Genomic DNA, 23,952 nt, shown 5'->3' on the forward strand with positions numbered 1-23,952 from the left:
TTTCAGCAGAAAGTGTCTGGTTAGCTCTTGTGTTGTGGTTACAATCAGCCATTTGCAACAGAGCAACGTAAACAAACAAATTAGACCTATTATGATTCCCACTGCCGTGCATATGTGTTGTGTATATGTGTGTCTATGTTAATCCAGTCTTGGATGAGGTGGAGATCTCATTCCTTTGTGCTGTGTTCATGAACCAAGCCTTGCATGCTCAGGGAGGGACCCAGAATCCTACACTCTCTTCTCATGGCACGAAAGCCTATTGTATGTCCCCCACCTCTGAAAGAGGCCGACAGATAACCTCCCCACACAAAAGCCATGCGCGATGAGGGCAACACAAGCCTGCCGTGATTCCAAGCTTGCCTCTGGCCCGCTTCAGTCACCCGCGAACACAAAGGCGGCTCAGCTGGGATAAAAGCGCTGAGAAGTGTTGTTTTTGTTTTGGTTTTTAGCAGCCAACCTTACTGATTCATCCTTGACCCTTGACTCATCAAAAAATGCCTCCTTTCAATTAAAAGCGACACAAATGGATCCAATCACTCACTATAGTGGCCGTTTCAGAGAATACCATCAGTGCAAATTCTTCTAGTGGTGTTGCACCATGACCCGCATAAGGGGGCTGAGTTCTTTCACTGCCTGTGAACAAAACAGACGGAGAATGATGTTTTCCTTTTCATGCCCAGCCTCTGAAACCCCATCCCTCTTTTCTGGTGTCAGTCGTTCTTTTGTGTTGGCCAACGGTGGCTCCCTTTGACATGGCGGTGGTTATCCTCTTGATACCTGATTCCAAAAAGTCTGCTCACTCTGTCATTTGTTCTCCCATCACTTTTGCTTCAGCCTGTGTGATTGCCAAGCTCTGAGACCCTCACCCACCTACCTGCAGGTCTACCTGGTCAGTATAGGTCATTTAGTGGCTCAACTTCTCATTAGCTGGTCCACAATGGTTATTAACTTGTTCAGGTCATACGTTTCGGTTACATGTCAATTTATTTCGATGGTCCACTTTAGACATTCTGCTAACTATAAATGACTTTGCAACTACATGTCAACCAACTTTCATTGTAGTATTAGTAGACCGTTAGTCATTAGGGTTTGGTTAGTAGAATAAATCGCATGTATTTCCAAAGTTACTTATAGCAAAGTCCCTTTAAGACAAGTCATTTCACTCAGCGGCCATCTTTGAAACGCCTCTCAGGCATCCAAGTGCAGCTCCTATCTCTTTGAATGGGGAAACATAAAATTCTCTAAAGCTGTTTGCCAAGCTTTCGATTAAATTTCATATTTGAAATCACCAATGAAATGTGACAACAGTCTCATAAATTTTGTTTCTAAATGCTCAAATCATGACAAAAAAATTGTATTTTTCAGGCTGGATCAACCTAATGTGCCTTACCATCAATGTAAAGTGTTACCAAAGTTTGTACAAACTGGTCATTAACTGGTGGTCTGTTTGGTTATTAGATTAATCAAACTGCTCATTACCTTGTTCAGTTAGGTCATTATCCGTTTCATGGTTAACTTGTTCAGTTTGGTTATTAGCTGGTTCAAGCTGGCATTAGCTGGTCCAAACATGGTTCATTTGGGTCCTTAGCTGGTAGTAGGCTACCAGTATGAGTGATTGCGTGTATGAATTAATCATACGCAAGGACGTGCACAGGGGGGTTGCTCAGGTTGCCCGGGCAACTGCCCATATGCCCTTCTCGACTCACGTTGCCCTTCCGAGGTGGAAAAAGATAAATAAAAAAATCGTACAATGGATGCGAAATTTCATGTAGGCCTAGATAAAAAAAAAAAAAAAAAAAAAGAAAAGCAAAGCCTCATTCACTTCCATATTCGGGCACCTGTCCGAAAGTGAAAGTCAGTAGGGGAAGGGCAAACACGCATTACAAACAGGCATATTAAACAGGCATTACAAAAAACGATAACTAACCAAACTGTAATGTGTGTTTGGCAAAACTAACTAAAATAAAATAAAATTATAGATTAAATGTCCTTAGTTTTCGTCTTTGTCAATGTCTTTCATAGAGCAAACGTTCAGCTGAATTTAATTTCCCTGCGTCTCTCACTCACGCCTCTCTCTCACATACTCACGCGCGCACAGCCCCTCCCCTCCGTGCACACCGCGCCTCCATGAGAAGGAGTGTTGGAAGCAAGTTCGCGAAAGGTTGGTATCTCGTGAAAACCTTTACACAATCACACATTAAAAAGTGGTATAAAAATATTTTTAATTCTGAATATAATTTTGTCAGTGTGTTAATGTCGACCCGAGAAGCGATTGCTACTTTAGAAAGTTAACTAGACTCAAGTTTGAGGTAAAATGCACTTGGGTTGTCGATGTCAAAACACTATTAAAGCTGTGATTCAAGTAAGGAATAATTGACGACGGGCCGTTGAATTATTAGAAAAAATAACACACCTGAGGTGTGGGGGGGGGGGATTGGTAGGGGAGTGCCCTTTTTTAGGTCAGAGCAACTGCCCCTCAAAATTCCTGTGCACGTCCCTGATCATACGTCTCTCTTTTAATTGTGAAGCTGTGGGTTGTAAATATTTCCTTCAAAAGTACAAAAACATATGCTATAATAACTTTTGAGTTTCTAAGCTACTTTTGTCATAAATCACTGGACAGCGCTGATAACGTACTCGGTTACTAACGTAACCTCGGTTCCCTGAGATACGGAACGAGTACTGCGTATGGGGAAAGGTCTCCCTTTTTCCCCGCTGCTGAAGCCTTTTTCAATAACGCAGTGTAACTGCACCGTCATTGGTTCACTCATAGACAAGTTGTTGAACCAATGGCGGCGCGGCATAGCTGCGCGGCCTATGGCGACAAAGCGCGCGAATATTCCCGCCGAAATGGGCGGGGTATAGGGCTATATAAGCAGGCGTTTCGCCATAGGATTTCAGTGTCAATCGACTGAAGCGACGACCCTGAGCCGCAGCCTCGTGGCACGGCAAGTGACGCAGTACTCGTTCCGTATCTCAGGGAACCGAGGTTACGTTAGTAACCGAGTACGTTCCCTTTCGATACTTCACTCGTACTGCGTATGGGGAACGAATTCAACCACGCCGTGCCACGGCTGGGAACGATATAGCTTGCATTTGGCCACCCAGAGGGGGGCAAAAAGGACAAGCGGAGGCAAAGCCTAACCGAACCCATGGTTACACTGAAGGAAGATACTTCCTATGGTGGCGTGAAGCGGGACCTGTTGGAAGCCGCTAATCACACCGACAGGACCCGAGCTTGTAAGGTCGGGACATCGAGGTGATAGAACCTGACAAAGGTGGACGGCGAAGACCAGCCGGCCGCCTCACAGATGTCTTGGATGGAAACTCCGTTGGACCAAGCCCACGAGGAAGCCATTCCTCTAGTGGAGTGGGCCCTGACTCCTATGGGGCAATTAGTGCCCAGTGAGGAGTAGCACAGGTTAATAGCATCCACTATCCAACGGGAAATGCGTTGTTTCGAGACCGGAGACCCTTTGGTGCGGCCGCCAAAACAAACAAAGAGTTGATCCGACAGTCTGAAAGACTGTGATCGGTCTATGTAGGTCCTCAATGCCCTGACTGGGCAGAGTAGCTGCAGCTCTGGTTCGTCCGCCGAGGGAGGAAGAGCAGAGAGCGAGATGACCTGAGCTCTAAACGGAGTTGAGAGCACTTTAGGGACGTAGCCATGCCTAGGTTTCAGAACGACCTTAGAGTCACCAGGCCCGAATTCGAGGCATGCAGGGTTCACAGAGAGGGCCTGCAAATCGCCAACACGCTTTACCGATGCTAGTGCTAGTAGCAGAGCGGTTTTTAGTGTTAGGGGCCTGAGGTCGGCTGAACCCATTGGTTCAAATGGGGCTCCTTTCAAGGCCCTGAGGACCAACGAGAGGTCCCAGGAGGGAATAGTGAGAGGGCGAGGAGGATTCAAACGCCTAGCACCTCTCAAAAACGGATCACGAGCCCGTTTCGTCCCACCGATTGGCCAGCAATAGGAGCGTGGAACGCTGCAATGGCTGCTACGTAAACCTTAAGCGTGGAAGGGGAGCGCCCCATTTCCAAGCGTTCTTGGAGGAAAGACAGTATGGAAGATACGTCACTCTCCACAGGGTCTATGTTGCGTGTTGAACACCAATCAACAAAGACTGACCACTTCTGGTCGTAGAGGCGCCTCGTAGATGGGGCTCTAGCCTGAGAAATGGTATTTAGGACGTCCTCGGGGAGGCTAGTCGGCTCCCATCGAGGGACCAGAGGTGCAGAGCCCAGAGCTGCGGCTGTGGGTGCCAGATTGTTCTGTTTGCCTGAGAGAGGAGGTCCCGTCTCAGGGGAATCGGCCACGGGGCTCTTAGAGAGAGCCTGAATAGCTCTGAGGACCAAACCTGGTTCCTCCAGAGCGGGGCCACCAGAAGGACTCTGTGCTGGTCTTCTCTGATACGCCTGATGACCTGGGGGATCAGTGCGATCGGAGGGAAAGCATAAAGGAGCGTGCTGGGCCATGTGTGGGCCAGAGCATCTACTTCCTTCGAGAAAAATGTTGGGCAATGAGAGTTGTCTTCTGAGGCGAAGAGGTCTACCTCTGCCTTCCCGAAGAACTCCCAGATCGTGAGGACCACTTGGGGGTGGAGCATCCACTCGTCGGAGGGGATGTTGCTCCGTGACAACATGTCCGCACCCAGATTGTTCCTGCCAGGAACATGAGTCGCTCTGAGCGACTGAAGCCTCGGAAGAGCCCATTCCAGCAGTCGTTTCGCCAGAGCGCATAAGCGGCTGGACGAAAGACCGCCTTGGTGGTTCAGGTATGACACCACCGTCATACTGTCTGACCGAACTAGAACATGACGTCCCGTCAAGTAAGCCTGAAAGAACTGAAGGGCTTTCATCACTGCTAAGCATCTCTAGACAGTTGATGTGTAGATGGCTTTCCTCGTGGCTCCACGAGCCGAAGGCCGGTCTGCCCTCGCACACAGCGCCCCAGCCCAAGTTGGAGGCGTCTGTTGAGAGCACCGTCCTCCGTGAGACCGCCTGTAAGGGGACTCCGCGTTGGAACCATACTGGATCCATCCAAGGTTTCAGGGCTAGAAGACAGGCCCGATTGACCTTGAGACATAGGCGGCCGTGCCGCCATGCGCTGGGAGGAACCCGGAACTTCAACCAGTACTGAAGAGGCCGCATCCGAAGAAGGCCTAGCTGCAGCACCGGGGAGGCGGAAGCCATCAGCCCTAGCAGCCTCTGGAAAAACTTCAGAGGGAGATAGGCTTTGTTCGTGACAGATGCCGTGAGCTGCTGAATTGCCAGGGCGCGCTCTGGCGAGACTACTGCCGTCATACGGACCGAGTCGAAAACTGCTCCCAGAAACGAAATTCGTTGAGTGGGGCATAGCGAGCTCTTGGCTAAGTTGACCCTGAGACCCAGGCATTGTAGATGGCTGAGGAGCACGGATCTGTGGCGTTCCAGCTCGTCTCGCGAACGGGCTAAGATGAGCCAGTCGTCGAGGTAATTCAGAACCCGGATTCCCATCTGTCTCAGAGGGGAAAGCGCCGCGTCCATGCACTTGGTGAAAGTGCGGGGAGCCAGAGACAGCCCGAAGGGCAGGACCGTATATTGGTATGCCACCCCTTCGTATGCGAATCTCAAGAATCGTCTGTGACGGGGGGCTATCTGGATGTGAAAATACGCATCCTTCAGGTCCAGCGAGCAGAACCAGTCCTCGGGGCAAATGTGCGCGAGGATCTGCTTCAGCGTCAGCATTTTGAACTTCCGTCTCATGAGGGAGTGATTCAAAAGCCTGAGGTCTAGGATGGGTCTGAGACCGCCATCCTTTTTGGGGACCAGAAAGTAGCGGCTGTAAAAGCCTGTCTCGCTCTCTGACGGAGGAACCATTTCCACAGCTCCTTTTTCCAGCAACGACATGACTTCGGCCCGGAGGACATGAGCGTCGTCCGGATTGACCGATGTTTGAAGCACCCCGGCGAAGCGGGGGGCCGTCGTGCAAACTGGAGCGAGTAGCCCTGGTTTACGATCCCCATGACCCATTCTGACACATCGGGGATGGCCTGCCAGGCCTCGGCCCGAGTGGCTAGGGGTTGAATAATGTTGGGTGACAGACCGCCGTTGAGAGGGTCGTACACCGCGAGGGGTGGAAGAGGAAATTTGCTCTTTTTGTGATGAGGTAAAAATTTGTCCGCCGTGAAAACGGCGTTTGGAGTGGGCGCAACAGGTGTGGGCCCAGCTGTCACTTGGAGTATGTTTCCCACGCCCGGAAATAAACGAGGCGGAGGGGAAATTACCCGTGGGAGCTTTTGGGGTGGTCCGGTCGTAACGGGACGGTCCCCCATCCTCTTCCTGTCCGACGAATCAGGACGACTTCGGAGGCACCGGGTCCAGCACAATCCTGGGCCGGGGTCCCTGGCGCCTCGGGAAGGGAGGGCGCTTCGCAGGGCGCGAGCGCTGGCGATGCTCCTGGGGCGGCGCTGCCTGTGTTGCAGGTGGGGCTGGTTTGTTCTGCTGAGCCGGCGCAGTCCTGGGGCGGCTAGACGCAGAAGCGGAGCTGGAGCGCTTAGGCAAGAAATGCCTCATAGCCTGAGACGATTTCTGCGCGGCAGTAAAGCGCTCAGTGAAGCCATCCACTGCAGGCCCGAAGAGACCAGAAGGCGAGACCGGGGCGTCTAAGAAGGCCGTCTTGTCTAGGTCTTTGATCTCCGTTAGGTTGAGCCACAGGTGGCGCTCCAACACGACCAGGCTGGCCATGGAACGACCGATGGCCTGGGCCGTAGCCTTCGTAGCTCGCAGGGCAAGATCCGTGGCGCTGCGGAGATCTTTGAAGGCTGGCGCGTCGATTCCAGACTCATCCAGAGAGCGGAGGAGTTTGGCCTGGAATGCTTGAAATATGGCCATGGTGTGGAGCGCAGAGGCAGCTTGGCCCGCCGAGGTGTAAGCCCGTCCAGCCAGAGTAGAGGTGGTCCGACAGGGCTTGGAAGGAAGGGCCCTCTTCGTCTTCCAACCCACAGCCGCGGGAGGACAGAGGTGAGCAGCCACCGCTTCATCTAGGGGTGGCAAGCGCTCGTATCCCTTCTCCTCGGCGCCCTCGACGGCGGTGAGGGCGGAGCGGTGCGTAGTGTGGAGGCGGGCAGAGTAAGGAGCGCGCCACGACTTCGTCAGCTCTTCGTGGACCTCAGGAAAGAAGGGCGCTGAACGCTGGCGAGGTGCTTGGCGGCGGCCTGGCAGAAACCATTCGTCCAGGCGGCTGCGAGACGGCTCCTCTGGAGGGGCCCACTCGAGGTCCAGCTCTTCAACGGCTCTAGACAGGATGCGGAAGAGCTCGGCATCCATGCCCTGGCCATGCTCGATGGGTTCCAAGGGAGGCGGTGGAGCGGGGTCTTCCGGCTCGCCAGCCCATCCTTCCGCTTCGGAAGCCGCAAGAGACATGGAGTCGTCTTGTTCGTCGTCTGTTCCCCCGAATGAGACGAGGTCACTCGCTTCTGCGGAGGGACGCTGCTCAGGGCGAGAGAACAGAACTGGAGAGAGTTCCCTGGGAGGAGAGGGCGAGGCACGCGGGGGCTGGGCCGGCGTGAGCTCGCTCAACTCCTGGCGCTGAGTCGCTCTACCCCCGCTGTCTTTTCCTCGCCGGACCGCGGGAGGAAGGAGACGGGAGGGCGCGAGCGGCGAGATCGCCCTCAGTGAAGAAGGCGACCCGCGAGCGCAGGGAAGCGAGACTCATACACTCGCAGTGCGGGCATGAGTCTCCAGCGAGCGCGCCGTCTGCGTGGGGCTTGCCCAGGCAAGCGACACACTCGCTGTGTCCATCGTCGTCGTGCAGGGGGGCCCTGCAAGTACCACATGAGTGGCGGGGCATCGTGAGACGCCGCTGCCGTGAAAACGGCAATTGGGTGGCTCTTTTAGAGCGGCGAGGGCCGCGGAAGCTCTTAAAGCGGTGAAAACCGCTGGAAATCGCTCTTTTAGAGCGGCGTTTAAGCCGCGGATGAAGCTCTCAGGCGGCGCGCCGGATGGCGGCAGGGGACGCACAGGAAGCGGCCGGAAGCGGGAAGCGGGAGGCGGCGGCTCGGCGACGGCGCTAGAAGCTGCAGTCCGCGAGGGCGCCGGCGCTTTCTTCCACCGGCGAGTCCAGGCGAGTCCGCTGCGGGGAGCCTCTTCAGACGGCGGCGAGAGCAGAAGGCGGCGAGCTTCTTCGGCTTCAGGCGGAGATCAGCGAAGAGAAGTAGATGTCGTCGCTGAAGGAGAAAACACTGAAATCCTATGGCGAAACGCCTGCTTATATAGCCCTATACCCCGCCCATTTCGGCGGGAATATTCGCGCGCTTTGTCGCCATAGGCCGCGCAGCTATGCCGCGCCGCCATTGGTTCAACAACTTGTCTATGAGTGAACCAATGACGGTGCAGTTACACTGCGTTATTGAAAAAGGCTTCAGCAGCGGGGAAAAAGGGAGACCTTTCCCCATACGCAGTACGAGTGAAGTATCGAAAGGGAACTAGTTTCTGTGTTCCTCTCAGTGCGCGCGATCTTCACGCATTGCGCAGCTACTATTTGTATGAGTGTTCGTGACACAAAGCAGCTGTGCAAGCGCATTAGCTCGATATAATAATACACATCCGATCGTCTAATCGCTTGAATGTCCAAAGCATAAAACATACAACTGACAAAGTTTAGTGAAGACGCAAGTCTAACCGCTCACTCGCCATCACTATGTGTTGAACCGGCCGGCTGAACCTCCGTGTTTTGCTTTTTTGCCACTGACTGGACGGACGGAGTCATGTGGCTACATACGCTGTACTATGTTTTTAAGTCGGAAGTAACTGTATTAAAAAAACGAAATAACCGACATGGGAAAATTACGTCGGTTAGAGGTTCTGAATTTCAGTTACGATTACTTTTCGATTAATCGTCCAGCCCTACTTAAAAGTTTAGGGCAACAAACTTCAGCAGAGTTTTGACAACACAGTTTATACAACAAAAGGTTGAGAAAACTAAAAAAATCTGCTTAAGTTTGTTGCCTTAAACTTTTAAGTTTTCTCAACTTTTAATTTTTTACAGTGTGGGTGGGTTCAGTTTGGTCATTAGCTGTTTAATATTGGTTATTAATTTGTTCAATTTAGTCATTAGCATGTCTGAAATGGTTATTAAATGGTTCAATTTGCTCATTAGCAGGTCAAGCTGAATTTTGCAACATGGTGGCTGTTTTACCAGCTAATAACTCGCTTACACCACTTGCACACTGCTTGGACCAACTAATAACCAGCTTAGACCAGCTAATGATCACTTTGGACCACTTACAAGTCAGCTAATGGTCAGTTTGGGCCATTTAATAACCAGTGTAAACCACTTAAAATCAGTTCGGACCAGTTAATGGCTACCTTGGAACAACTAAAAACCAGCCTAGAGCACTTTAAAGCCAACTTGGGATCAGCTAGAAACCAGCTGTTCCAAAAGACAACTGCAAGTTTAAGCTAGACTTCCCAAATGTAACAGAAGGAAAAACAAGAAAGATTATTTATTTGTTGTTTGCATTCAAAGCTCTCCCCAACAACAAGATGAAATGGAGGTCACGTCATCTGTTCCACTTTACTCTTCAAATCTACCGTCACACAGACGCACACACACATACATACCTGAAGAACAGACACAAAGGGTGCTCTCCAGGCCTCCCAGATACAGGATACCTCTGGCAGATAAATCCTGTGGGATTTCGACTCCATTCCAAGGCTTCTTTTCAGGCATTTCTTAAGGGATTCTCACGGAAATCTTCTGAACTCGGCAGATAAGAGGCACCTCTCCTGACAATCCAAAGTGGCTGCCATGTCACGGAATGAGATAAGGATTGCGGAGATGTTGCTGAGGGACAGTGTTGAGTGATGGCATTGACTGGAAAGAGCTAAACACTTCACAGCTCTTTAAACCACAAGACCAGCATTTCAACTGATTTTCACAATGAGCACATTGTCAAGGAATGTCTATCATAATTCATCTCTCACAATGTGTAACTAGCAAACATTCAAGAATGTCAAAATGTATCCAACAACAAAAGACCTGGATGTTACATACCGAGTTTCTCAGGATTTAACTGGAGACTCTACTATACAAATGAAAATTCATATAAAAAGTCATAAAATTATAAATATCAACATCTAAACCCAACCCAAAAGCCATCCTCTACAAGCTGTGAAGAAATTCAGTTTATCTTGACCACATCTGGAACAAGATGCTACCACAATACTAATGTCATGACATTCCTACAATTCATTGTTATTTCTGTTCATCTAGTCTTTGAGGCAACAAAACAAGCTTGCCAATTCCCGAAAAGATCCATTAATCCTTAATACACTTTTCGTATGAGTTGTTTAACGGAGTCTGGAGCTGGTTCAAACAGCTGTGTGGTTAGCTACGGCCCGTGTAAAACACCCTGGCCAGTGTCGATCAACTCCTCACTACTGTACAGATCCAAAAAAACTGGCCTGTATGTAAGGAAACAAACACAATGTACTGAGAAAAAAGCAGCAGTTTATGTTTCTTCAAATCTCAGACATACTTCAAATAAGCCTTCAAATGCTGGGATGTAAAGTTGTCTTCATGAATTACCCTATTTGTTTTTCTCAAGATGTACATTTAGCTTCTTGACAAACACAAAACAGAGGGGTTTAAATATTCTTGAAAGACATGGATGGTTGTGTTCATTCTGTCAACACAGACATGGTTGGAATGTATCGTTGACAGTGTATCTGCCGTATAACGTAGATTTAAAGTCCTTTGACTGAGTCCAATATTTTGAAGTCAAATATAGATGCTTCTCATGTTCTTAAAGCTGCAGTCCGTAACCTTTTTTGGGTTAAAAATGATCCAAAATCATTTTTTGAGCAAGTACATAACCAGCCAGTGTATAAAACTATCTTTGTTTTATAATTTGAGTGGTTTCCACGGGAAATACGAGTTTGCCTTTGCTTCATTACGTCAAGTCTGTATACATAAAGAAGGAGTCATAGTTCTATTCTCACAGCAACTATATATAATTAAACTTGCCATTTTGATGGTGGATTGTAATCCAGAAAGGTCCAAAAGACAATCATCAGTGACACCTGGGCCCAGTTATTCAAAAGGTTTAATCCGGATAAGCTTGATCCGGATTTAGTAATCCTTTTTTTGCGATCCGTGATCACGTAATCCAGTTTACTTTTGGAGCCAGTTTTTTTAAGCAACATCGGATTGGATCAATCTGATCCGGATAGAAACTTTTCAGGATCACCAAATCTGGATTTCCAGTGCTCTACGGAGGCCCTAAAGGGACATGTTGATAGAAAGAATATGGGTTTTGAATTAAATATATTTTTGTTGGATATTTACAGCTGTTTAGGGATTGTTTTATGGCACCAAAATTTATTTTTACTTTAGAGTAGGTTACCGAAAGGCTAAATATGTAGACTAATGTCTGCATTTAATTTATTACTTTAACAGTTACACATTTTTATCTTGCTCTTGATTAGTTTATGTATATTACATGATAAAAATGTTGTATTTTTTGACTAGTTTTAAAGTTTTTCTACATTTTCCTCCTGGAATCCACCTTGAAATCCTACCCCCTGTTGGGATCAGGATAATCCTGTTTTTTTTGGATCAAAGTGATCCAAATCCTACAAAAAAAGTTCTGAAAAACCCAAACTAAAGGTTTGATCCGGATCAAAACCAAGATTGGATTACGTGATCTAATCCGATTATGTAATCTGTTTTTTCTTTTGAAAAACACATTTTCAAGATTTGATCCAATCCGTTATCCAAAATCCTAGTGGATTACTTTTGAAAAACCGGGCCCTGGGGATTCACTCGTAGTCAAAAGTAAAAGACTTCGGACACCAAATACACAGTCACAAAATACTGATGTTGTTGACATTAACAATTTGAGAACAAAGTATAACAACAATAATTTGGCATGGTTTGATGTGATATGAGCCAGGCGATCGTTAGATTTAATCACCATTGGTAGAGCAAGTTATTGTAATGCTTGTTTTCCTCAGTTTGTCAGAACAAAAGTGGCAGACATGTTACTTACTTGTTCAGCTGACATTTTCCAGTGAAAATTCTTATTGTGGTCGTACTTCAAAGACGAAGAATCTGTGATTCCGAAGTACAGTGAATATCCACTGGTGTAGTGACTGACAGCCACATACTCCTCAAAACATTAGATTCATCCATGCTGAAGAGCCGTGCTGATGCACAACCCATGTAAATAATAATTCCGCAAATAACTGCAATTGCAGGTTTCAAACAGAGATGGCGACAAAGAGGCAAAACGTACGGACTGCAGCTTTAAGTAACATTAGTGACTAATGTTTCATTCAAGACACTGTAGGAAGTCTATTATTTTTCTGGAAATGTGACATTTCAGGAGGTGCTGAAGAATTTATGATCTACAGATTTCATCGGTTCATCTGCACCTTTATTTGCTATTATATTGCCAACAAATATATTGCAGTTAAAATGCAGCGATCTGATCTTATTACTAATAGAGCAAAAGCATGTAAAGAGGTAAAAGACACTGTCAATGAAAAAGCCATCTGTTTACAGCTCAGAAACAGCACTGCCTGCTGGTGAAGACTCAAAATAACCACTTGCCCTGTTTTCACAAAAGTGAGATCGTAAATTCAGTGACATTATCATTCTACGCTTCAGATGAAGAAAAAAAAATTGCACTTTTGGTAATGTAAGAGACGTGTCTGAGGTTTGTGTGAAGGTCAGTCAGGCATGCTCTCTGCACTAACATCACAATGTGACTCCAAGTTTAAAACAACCCTAACCATACTGGTGTAAATATTTTGTCCCTGGCTAATACTGCACAAACACTTTTAAGACCAGGGGATTTGCAGCCTGGACATTATAGTCCTGATCCAAACTTTACACACAACAAAACACTACAGCTGTGAACATCCGGCTATATGTAGCTACATAAACACAGCTATATATATGATACACTACCATCGAAAAAGTCTAGGGTCAGTTTTTTTTTTTTTTTTTTTTTTTTTTTTTAAAGAAATGAATACTTTTCAGCAAGGACGCATACGTTTATCAAAAGCAACAAGCTGAAACTTCACCAAATCAGCATATTAGAATAATTTCTGAAGGGTCATGACACTGAAGACCGGAACAATGGCTGCTGAAAATTCAGCTTTGTCATAAATTACATTTTAAAAATGATTTTATGATTGTAATATTGTGAAATACAGTTTTTATTGTTTTTATCAAATAATAATAATAAAAAAAAATCAACACAAATTTCTGAATATTTGGTTTGCACCCCTTTTAAGCTGCAAGGTTGCCCCGCAGTATTCAAACTGCATGATCTCCACAAGTTTGTGTAAAACCTGATGGTCATGTGATCCAGAAATATTTAGACAATCCAATTAAAGAGCATCTTGAGCTTCAATGGAAGCAAGAAAATCTGACCTTTAGTTTAAAGGAATTCATTTAAACAGTGTTACAATTTTGCTTATTTGATTTTTGACCTCAATCTTTATTTCATATTTTTCTTTTTAAATGTTCAGAATCCTAAAACTCAAAATACATCCAGACTCCCAGATTTTCAACAGCCTGAGGCATGAAATTCAACAGCACCACAGAAGTGGGGTAGTTCAAAGAGACTGTCCTTATAGCACCTTTACATTTGTTATCTTTAGTTTATATACCTACAGTATGGAATAAGTACAAAGCGTTTACATCAGTAAAACAGTCCACTATTAAATGACGACCTGCTATCAGACAACATGCACGCATAGTAACATGTAATATCCTCTCCACTTCTAATATACAAACTCACATACACCCTATTGCTGATAACAGTGCTGCCAAATACTGTGCACTGTTTACTAAAAGCCCCTTTGTACAGAAGGCCAGAACTCCTCTGCAAAACCTCAAAAGGAAAAAAAAAGAAGAAAAGCTCTACATCTCTGACATTAACCGCTCCATTTTAACCATAGCTTCAGATTCAGGGAATTTAGACAATAAAAGTATCTTAAAAGGACACTTAAACAGTTTGTGTTTCTTAAACGTCAGGCCTAATAGCTAGGATATGGTACAACGAGGGTTGTACCTTGTCAACATTTATCTTTATTTTAAGAGTGATCTGGTTTGGACGAATGCTTTTAAGTGCATCTGCACAGCAGCTTAGAAGAGGACTTTGGAGATACTGTTTGTGCACAGCCATCCCCTGTGTTTTAAATCAGAGTAATGTTCAGCCGGCTGGATGATGAAAGGGATTTGCATGTGCTGCATCTGGTGCTCTGTATACTTAAACTGTTAAAAGAGCTGAACAGGTGGAACAGGTGGGCATGATTCAGGACATATAGAGAAGTGATCAACTGTTAGACATCCCTTTTATCTGCAGTCGCAGCTTCCTTTGGAGATTAAGATAAGATGCCACCATACAAACTAAGAGATTCTGTGCAGGCATGAAACTTTTAATAATGCTTGCCAAGACAAGACTAAAGTTTGGAACAAGTATCACCCCATACATGAACAATTTCCTAAATTATGTGGCTTGTTGAGGAGAGATGTGCTGTTAACCCATATGCTTACAATGAAGTATTGATCACTATAGTTTTTTTGAATTCTGCCATATTTTGTCAATTTTTGGGGGGCTCTATAGAGTTGTCAGAAGAAGTCGGTACTGAAATTTAAAAAATGTGACATTTTGAGCGCTGTTGAGCGGATTCATAAACACCTTTGATTGGCCATTGTGTTCACATGCTCATCGGATATGTCTGATTGGATTCAATGATCAACGCTTCAAAAACATTGTAAATAGTCAATGGCGCTCTTCGTCAAGCACTTGCAAGGATACACACAGGAGTATTTAAAAGCAGGCGTCTATTGCAGACCAGTCTGCTCATAGACGCCTGCTTTCAAACGCTCCCGCTCTCAAATTCAAATACTTCTGTGTGCTTTCAAACACTCCCGTGTGTTGATCACTGTGGCCAATCACAGATATATCTGATGAAGGTGTTTGTTTGAGCGCTGTTGAGCAGATTCGTAAACACCTTCATCAGATATATCTGTGATTGGCCACAGTGATCAACACACGGGAGTGTTTGAAAGCACACAGAAGTATTTGAATTTGAGAGCGGGAGCGTTTGAAAGCAGGCGTCTATGAGCAGACTGGTCTGCAATAGACGCCTGCTTTTAAATACTCCTGTGTGTATCCTTGCAAGTGCTTGACGAAGAGCGCCATTGACTATTTACAATGTTTTTGAAGCGTTGATCATTGAATCCAATCAGACATATCCGATGAGCATGTGAACACAATGGCCAATCAAAGGTGTTTATGAATCCGCTCAACAGCGCTCAAAATGTCACATTTTTAAAATTTCAGTAGACTGGTACTGAAGTCTGTACTTTTGACAACTATCTACAAATATGCAGGTCACCAAACTTGGTACCAATGTGAATCCAGTGCGTACCAAATGGAAGTGAATGGAGCACAAAGTCTAGTGTGAACACACTAATATGATGGAACTGGATCCTACTCAACCTACATCTATGCTGCAGATAATCCATGGAAAGGAGCATCAGTGATGAGCTCCAGGAATGTAGATTGGGTAACAGTCCAGCAGGGGGAAAAAAAAGCCACATCCTTTGACATCACTGAGACAAACCACGCAATAATTTTCACATTTGTGGTTAAGAAACACAGTGTGCCTAGCTAGTTCCAATCATATTTCATCTGGTGTTGTTCAGCACTTTCAGCACTGGAGATAACTTTTAGGGTAATGAAACAGTCATGAAGGCCCATTTAAACTGCTTTCGGCACTGTTGCAGAGAACGAGCGAGGAGAAACATCAGGCCAGAAATCCTCTGCAAAACATATTAGCGTGGCCACAAACATCTACAAGACCTTCCAGGACATTGGAAGGGCTGGAAATAAGAGATAAAGCACATAAAATGCTGAAACTGATAGATGGACCAGACACGGAGAACCAAAATAAAAATGAATGAACTTTTAATGGCTGGAATGTATTTTGCCATATAAGTCACAAATGTCCCATACCTTTACTGAAAATAAATGAATAAAAGCTTGTTTGAAGCCTTTTATAACGCTTTGAAGCAATAGTCCCTCACCTCTTAAGAGAGATTGGGAGAAGATGCGTGGACATACCATCATGTCTGAGAGTGCCACTTGTTGCAAAGGTGAAAGAACCCACATATACTTGAGATCAGATCAAACATCTCAACCCTTAATTCTAGATGTAATCAGGAGGAAAAACTTCAGGTAACCACAAAACTGACAATGTGTAATCACTGTCACTTGTGCGCAGATATTCACTCATCAGAAGATGCAAGTGGCTTCTTCAACAGCCCAATCTAGGCATTGTGGTGCCCGCAACATTGAACGCATGCGATATTGAGAAATGAATGATCGTTCGTGCCGTCAGTTCTCTTATCAGGATGTTTATTAAGAGGGATGCTCTGTGATACAGTGAAGAGAGAAAAAAAACATTTCACAGTATGACATTAATTCCTCACCATGGCACAATGAAACATCTGAAGATTCACCCTCTTCCCTCCCATGTATTGCATCTAAGCAGAATTATCAAAGCATCGTTTCTACGCAAGAGCCTGTCAACACAAACACATCCTGAAGAAGCGGGAGGGAATGCAAAACTCTTTATTAACCCAAATGATGTTTGATAAATACTTCCTTTCCCTTGCAGCAATTGATTCCCTTCTCATATTAAAACATTCCTGAATCAAATGATATTCAGCATCTAAGCTGCAGCTTATTTGCAAAGAATGATGAACCTTCCTACATCCACATAATCTACATCGAAGAACAAACTATGTGCCCAATGCAGCCCAGCTCGAGGCGAACATTTGCGGAGGAGTGTGAGATCGGGGAGGTAAGGGATTGTTTTGGTCGAGTTGAAACTGTGGAGAGGTAGGGTCGTTGTAATGGTCTGTCTTGGTTCCTGTATCTCATAGGATCTATTTCATTAGGTCCCGGTTGGTAAAGTACAGTACATCTGTTCAAATCCCTGTCAAATACTGCAGAGGATTACTGCTGAGAACAAATTTGGGAGCACAACAGGGCAGATATACAGTAACTACTCATACTAACATCACCACTACAGCGACATTCGCTTGAATTAAGAGTGGTTAGGGGAATACAAATCATCTTGTGGAGGAGCCACAGGTGTTTGGGATTCTGGGCATAAATCTTTAGTGATATTAGCTAGTACTTTAATTCATCTCAGCAGCGATCCTTCAAAGCTTCGTGCTGGGAAATGTTGCGAAATGGTCCTCTGAAGCTGTATCTAAAAAGGTTTATTCCTTGCTTAGAACACCACTATATACCACCAGCTGGTCACTTAATGCACATGGTAATTTCACAAGAAATAAACAATTAAGCAAGAAAAAGGGAAAAAAGCATACAGTATGGAGTTGTCTTTCAAATGAGTCATGTATGCTAACACTATCCAAAAAAAGTTTGTTTTTAAAAACAGATTGCTATGTTATATAAAAATTGAACTATAATACACTTACAAAACCAGATCAGAACTTGTTGGCTTCATTTATTAATGCTAATTAATGTAATGCTGTAATGCTTTTTTTCCTTTAAACTTGATTTAAATGGGGGATCAACATTTAATGAAAAGAAAAATAAACAGAAGTTCTGGAAATACTGAATAAACTACTTATATCTACAGCTTAATAAATCAAAATGGGCAAAGAGTGCCATTAAGAGCTTGATCCTATTAGTGCTAATTTATATCTAAGGGTTTATTGGATTTGTTCGATCTCCTCATCTCTGTGACTCATCTGGTGCAAAGCAAGGTCAGATCTTCTCTTTTCTCTCTAGCCCTCGCGGACCTTGGCAGACAGAGCATCACAAGTCTTCTTGGCATCTCCCAAAAGCATGGATGTGTTTGGTTTGTAGAAGATAGGGTTGTCCACAGCGGCATAGCCAACTCCCAGAGATCTTTTCATCACGATGACCTGGAGGGATGAAAACAGATGTTGGATGCATTTTGTCTTATCAAAGAACGACACTTTATGGAATAAGCTGGAAAATTCACATTAAATAAAATCCTCTATGTTGCCTTTAAGATTATCAAATGGAAATGATCAGCTAATACAATCCATTTCAGCATTACGTCTGTAAAAACACTGCATGCACCTGCACATGAAGTGGCAGAGAATGGCTTTAGGATTTGTACAAGAGGGCGCAAAAAGAGCCTAAGCTTCCAACATGTAATGGCTATTTAAGTATCTGCCATTTGCAAAATTAAGAGTCATTAGCGTCTCAAACACCAGTTTTTAGGCTGAGCAGTTTCTGGGAAAATCGTCGAGAGCAGCGCTTTGATTGGGAGCATCTGTTTGGGAAGGAGGAACACTTAGTAATTGAATAAGTAAAACCAGAGAGGAGAGCCCTTGCCGCTGGTCTAGCTTTAGTGTTATTCAATACACCGAAAGATATTTGGAACGAAATGACCCTCATCTTGAGACTTCAAAATCAGCAGGCGGATCCTTTTAATATCATCTTCTGTCCCTCAAAAGCCCTGCAGATGTTCGATGCCGGGCAGGTGATCGGGATGGCGTTCAAACAAACCCAACCCCTCTTCTCAAAGAGTCATGTGACCACTTTACTCAGGCTCAGCATCCCCCAGGACAGGACAACATCCTTTTGTTAAATTATTCATAGGGCAGCTGGTTTCATTTGGGAATGAGGTTACACATGAAGGTCTCTAACAAGGCTGGGAGCAATCAGCAGGGGTGGATGTTGCACGAGATTGAGGATAACAAAATCAACGGAGACCATTGACAGGGAAACTTCAGATTCGGCTGCGCTATCATGTCATCAAGAGCGTCACAAGGTTCTAAGTTGGTCGACTTCCCTCGTTGAGACCTGGCTATGCATCCAAGTTGCTACAAATAAGGAAGGCTTTGGTTCAAAGCTCTAGCATTTGTAAATTCAATACAGAATTATGGAACAGGTTAACAAGCTACACGCAATTACTCGTGGGAGAAGGTCTATGTATTTGTGCATTTGCAAACATCAAGCCCCAGTACTCCGAATGATTTCCCCAGAGAAGGTCTGGCCGCAACGGGCCTGTCATGTGGTGAGGAACACCAGCCCTGCATTTTAGGGAAAGTATTGGTCGGATGCTCTGAAATGTCATCATTCCAGAATGAGCGAGTCAGCGCTAATGAAAGCAGCGTGAGGCCGTCTTGCTGGAGATACACCTGGACTGTAGCACGGTTACAGTGGGAACCAGCTGTGGGGATGGGATCGAGATTTTCATATCGCTCTGGGTGGGAGAATGAGGGATGGTCTGTATTACAAAACCTGAGGGCAATTCTTGCTATCTTGGCTTTTATTACAGCTGGGTTATAAAAGTAAATCCTGAAACATATGGAATATGAAGTCTATCATGTACACTATTGTTATTTTTTTAATGTTTTAATCAAGTCTCTTATGCTCAAGGCTGCATTTTTTATTAAAAAACACAGTAAAAACAGTAATATTGTGAAATATTATCATTCAAAATACCAGTTTTAATATATTTTAAAATGTAACTTATTCCTGTGATGGCAAAGTTGATTTTCAGCAGCCATTACTCCAGTCTTCAGTGTCACATGATCCTTCAGAAATCATTCTAATATGATGATTTTGAGATCAAGAAACTTTTCTAATAATCCGCGTTGAAACCATTTGTGCTGTTTGATATTTTTGTAGAAACAGTGACATATTTATATATTATACAGGATTCTTTGATGAATAGAAAAGCTCAAAAGAACAGCATTTATTTAAAATATTTTGTCACATTATGCCATTAGTTCCACTTTTGAACAATTTAATGCACCCTAGCTGAATAAGAGTATTTTTTTTTTTCATTCCTTTTTAATGGTAGTGTATTTCATGTGAAATCAGTTAAAAAAAAAAGGTGATTTTATAAGACTATAATTAATTTATTTATTTTAAACAACAAATAATATGCTTACCTGCTTGGACTTCCAGACCTCCAAAACGGGCATGCCAGCAATGATCGAGTTGGGGTCCTCCTGGGCTGCTGAATTAACTGTGTCGTTGGCTCCAATTACCAAAACCAGATCAGTTTCTGAAAAATAGATAATGAAAGCAAGATTATGGATTTTATGGACATCCCAAAAGATGATGGCAAAAGCACCAAAAATGGATATCATACCAGGGAAGTCCTCATTGATTTCATCCATCTCCAGCACAATATCATATGGCACACCAGCTTCAGCCAACAGTACATTCAGTTGGCCCGGCATACGACCAGCCACAGGGTGGATACCAAACCTGAACAGACACAGACACACAACACAGATCACTTGACCTCTTGAAATCACCTGATACACACATGACATCCAAATAAAGCACTTTCCAGCAGTGCAGGTCAGTATGACTTTTCATACAGTACAAGCAGGAGTCTTTGAACACAGTTAAGTAGATGTGCTCTGGGGTCAGGCTGTTTGCAAGAGGTTAACAGAGAAGGAAATAAGCAGCGGTTGAAGGTATCTTTTTAATGCCGGGTAGTAAAGTGCATGAGCTCAGGGGAAATGGCTTGAGGAAGACGAGTGGACCCTCAGGGCACGTGGGCAGCTTTACAACTTCACTGTAAAAACAGATCACAGCCAACAGGCTTAGAAGAGACACAGGAAGTGAAATTGCTGCATTTGTTCCTGCTTTTTTAACTGATGTAAATTTGTGTTCCATTTCTATTTGATGTTTACACTGCTGTTACATATGCCTTTAGCCAAAAAGAAACTAATATTTTCATACGTTTATCTTCAACAAATCCAAGTTACCTCAAAATCAATATTTTTTATTTTATTTTTTTTATAATAAACTTTTCACCGAGAGACTTTATCAGCTTTAAACAGCTTTGGATGGGACAGATATGGTAACAAAGTAGTATAAATTATGTATATATATTTTTGTAGAGATTGGCGTAGGATCATTCAATCAAGCAAGCATATTAGTTATAAAATTATTAAAATCAAATCAAATTAAAACCATTTAAACCATAGAGAAGACTTGGGAAAATCTCTTTATAATACTTAACATTATACATATAATTAAAATAGCCACACAGATTTCAATAATCTTATAATTAAAATAAAATAAATTGACCATTTAAAAAAAAAAAAAGGCTTGGAAAATTCTCTCTCTCTAATAATTTATTATTTGACAATTATAATTGAAAACAGCCACACGGATTTAATAAAAGAACTAAATGGTCGAATCAGGAAAGTTCTCAGAAAACATCAGAAGTGTAATGATCGCAAGCATGAATTTGCACCTTTAACCAATTTACCTGACCTGAGCAGTCACTAAAACCAGCTCACTTCACTTCTTGTTTGAATTAACATGTTGAGCTGTTTACTTTGTAATTAGTCCATTTCCAGAGCATTCAGGCCAATTTGTGCAACATATGTACACTATTGATCTCATATTTGTTTTATTTTACACTATTGTCAATTATTTTCTCTTTGAAATTTTGAAGGCAGAACTACCTCCTTGGAGAAAATGTCCAAAGCGGTTACTGAAAAGTGGACTCGTTCAGTCAAAGGTGGCTATTTTTGTAACAAGATGTGTCGTGTCCAGTTGCAAAACAAAGACCATATCATTCTTGCAGATGCTTTCCATGAAATCCGACATCTGTTCATCAGTTTACTTCAAGTAAATGTATCAAATAGGAAATGAGGACAAAATATTCAATAATAAACCAAACAGAAATATACTTTAGTGGACAGGCCTCAAAACTTTCGAGACATGAGTTTTGTCAATCAGCTCTGATGCTGGCTTACATAAGCTGCAGCTGCAGTGTGTGTGCAAAACTGTCTGGGCGGACAATGAGTCCAAGCTCATCTATCCCATCCAAACCAGCCCGATCGTCCTGCTATTCCCATCACACTGCGTTTCACCACGCTGAACCAACACACGCTCTGAAAATAACTGCGATAGCTTGCGGCCCAATGGAAATTCAGACTGCTGTGCTTTCCTGCCCAAACTCCTTTCAACCAAATCTTTCCAACTCTACACTGCAGCAAAAAACAAATGTAATGATCATTATGGAGAGAGAGACAGACAGAAACAGAACGTGAATGATAAGGAGACAGTTTATACAGTGTCAGTTCTACCCACAGTCCTCTCAACAGGGCGACACCCACAGCCAATTATCCCACAGAAAGCGAGGGGGAGAGCGGCGGGTGCGCTACCTAATCTGTCCACTATTTGGCCACCCATCTCCCCTCCTAATCAACTGCAAATGCTCTAATTGGCAGCAGCTGTTGGGCTCTCAGATCAAACAAATGAACGAAAATTACACAAGCTTCCGGTCTGCATCTCTCCTCCACAATCACACAGTGCCCGCAGCTCTGGAGAGAGAAAACAGGAATCTAGCAAATGTGACAGATCTGACAAGGTGGCATCTGAATGAAATAAGTTGACAATTTCAACTTGACTGTTTAAGTACCCCAAAAGCTGCCTTATGGGAAATGATACTGAAGCTCACAATAAAGTGGCAGGGAATGATAATCTGATGCAGGACGCAACAGTCTCCATCAATGGCAAAGCACTTTTGAGCAAAACACGCACGGCTGTCCACTTTGTGACCAAGTTGCGGACCAGTACTTCAACTTTAAGTGTACAAGACAGGTTGGCAGCACACCATGACATTCTGGGACTGATTAAAAAGTGTTTGTGTGAGTGAGTCCCTTCATGAAAAATGCTGAGGGAACCTTTAAGTCATAGATGATGCTGTAATTGGCTCCTCTGACTGCCAAGAGTGTGGTTAAACCATGCTAGTGCTGACAACCACTATCTAGTGGGAACAGGGCAACAAAAGCACTGACACCATCTAGTGAGAGAGACAAAAAAAAAAAAAAAAAAAATTTGGGAGAAAAAGAAAAAGTGAAAAAAGGAGCCACAGTGGTCAGCTGTAGCCATGCGAAGAGTACATTCAAATCAAATGCCCATTTATAAAGTATTGGCCACATCTGACATTTGGCTTTTTTGCTGCTTTTATGGAGAGACGAGAGGAATGGAGAAGATGGGAAAAAAGAAAAAAAAGAATGGTATTGTGAAATGTCACAAGCCAGATCTTGAACTTGTGTTGTCCATATGAGAGCTACAGTTCAATATGGGTGTTATTATAATTTTATACTCGGGGCTGACACATGCCAAATTTTCATCTACATTAATGGCCAGACCCAGGGTCAGCTGTCTGACTCTGAAATGGTGCAGGGGAACATGGTTTGTGTAACATTATTAGCTGTTTGATAACAGTCAAGCAAAAGGCTAATCATATTAATTACCGTTATATCTCCGATTTTGTAAAAAGCGACACCATTGTGCAGCGTTTACCTCAGTAAGTTGACCGAGTGGATCTCTGAGCTTGTGAGAGTGAGTGAAGGCGGGGCTAATTAACATATTCATAAATCTGTGCATACTAAATGAAGCAAGGGTGTGGAGTTACATTCAAGCTATTTTAAGGCACTTTTTCACAGGAAAAAACATTTAAATGTGTAATTTTGGTGATCAAGGGGTAAAATTATTGACTACAGGGGGACTTTTAAAAAAAGTGAATAATTTGAAAAGTATAATTAAATATAAGTTTTAAAGGTGAAGTATGTAATAATAAAGCATATTTGCAAACAACGCTTTCGCATGTCACACCCCAACTCAAACATCACAAATACAGCTCTTACGAGTGATTGTGTAGGCAGGTCTCAACAGATAAAAGTACGCTACTTTCAGTAAAAGGTCCAACATTCTAGAAATACTTTTAGCTATGTTGCTGTTTCATGAGTACTCAAATGAGTAAGCTAACACTGTCTTCCAGAACAAACGTGAGTATCTCGCTTATAATAAAAACGTATTCAACGTATCTGTATCAGGTGCATTTTTGACATGATGCGCCACAACTGTTTGAGGCAGTCTACACTGGACACAA

General features: G+C 43.9%; 1 protein-coding gene across 1 annotated transcript in view; it reads right to left on the bottom strand.

Moving 5' to 3' along the window:
* Positions 1 to 16,131: 16,131 nt before the first annotated feature.
* Positions 16,132 to 23,952, bottom strand: part of nnt (nicotinamide nucleotide transhydrogenase) — a 47,655-nt gene continuing 39,834 nt past the window's right edge. The window contains exons 20-22 of the mRNA XM_067375228.1: positions 20,176 to 20,294; positions 19,973 to 20,088; positions 16,132 to 17,965 (exon numbers count right to left, since the gene is read on the bottom strand). Of these exons, the coding sequence (XP_067231329.1) occupies positions 17,825 to 17,965; positions 19,973 to 20,088; positions 20,176 to 20,294 (376 nt within the window). The 3' untranslated portion in view covers positions 16,132 to 17,824. The remainder of the gene's footprint in view (positions 17,966 to 19,972; positions 20,089 to 20,175; positions 20,295 to 23,952) is intronic.

The sequence above is a fragment of the Chanodichthys erythropterus genome, chromosome 22, assembly GCF_024489055.1.
Source record: "Chanodichthys erythropterus isolate Z2021 chromosome 22, ASM2448905v1, whole genome shotgun sequence".
Taxonomy (NCBI): domain Eukaryota; kingdom Metazoa; phylum Chordata; class Actinopteri; order Cypriniformes; family Xenocyprididae; genus Chanodichthys; species Chanodichthys erythropterus.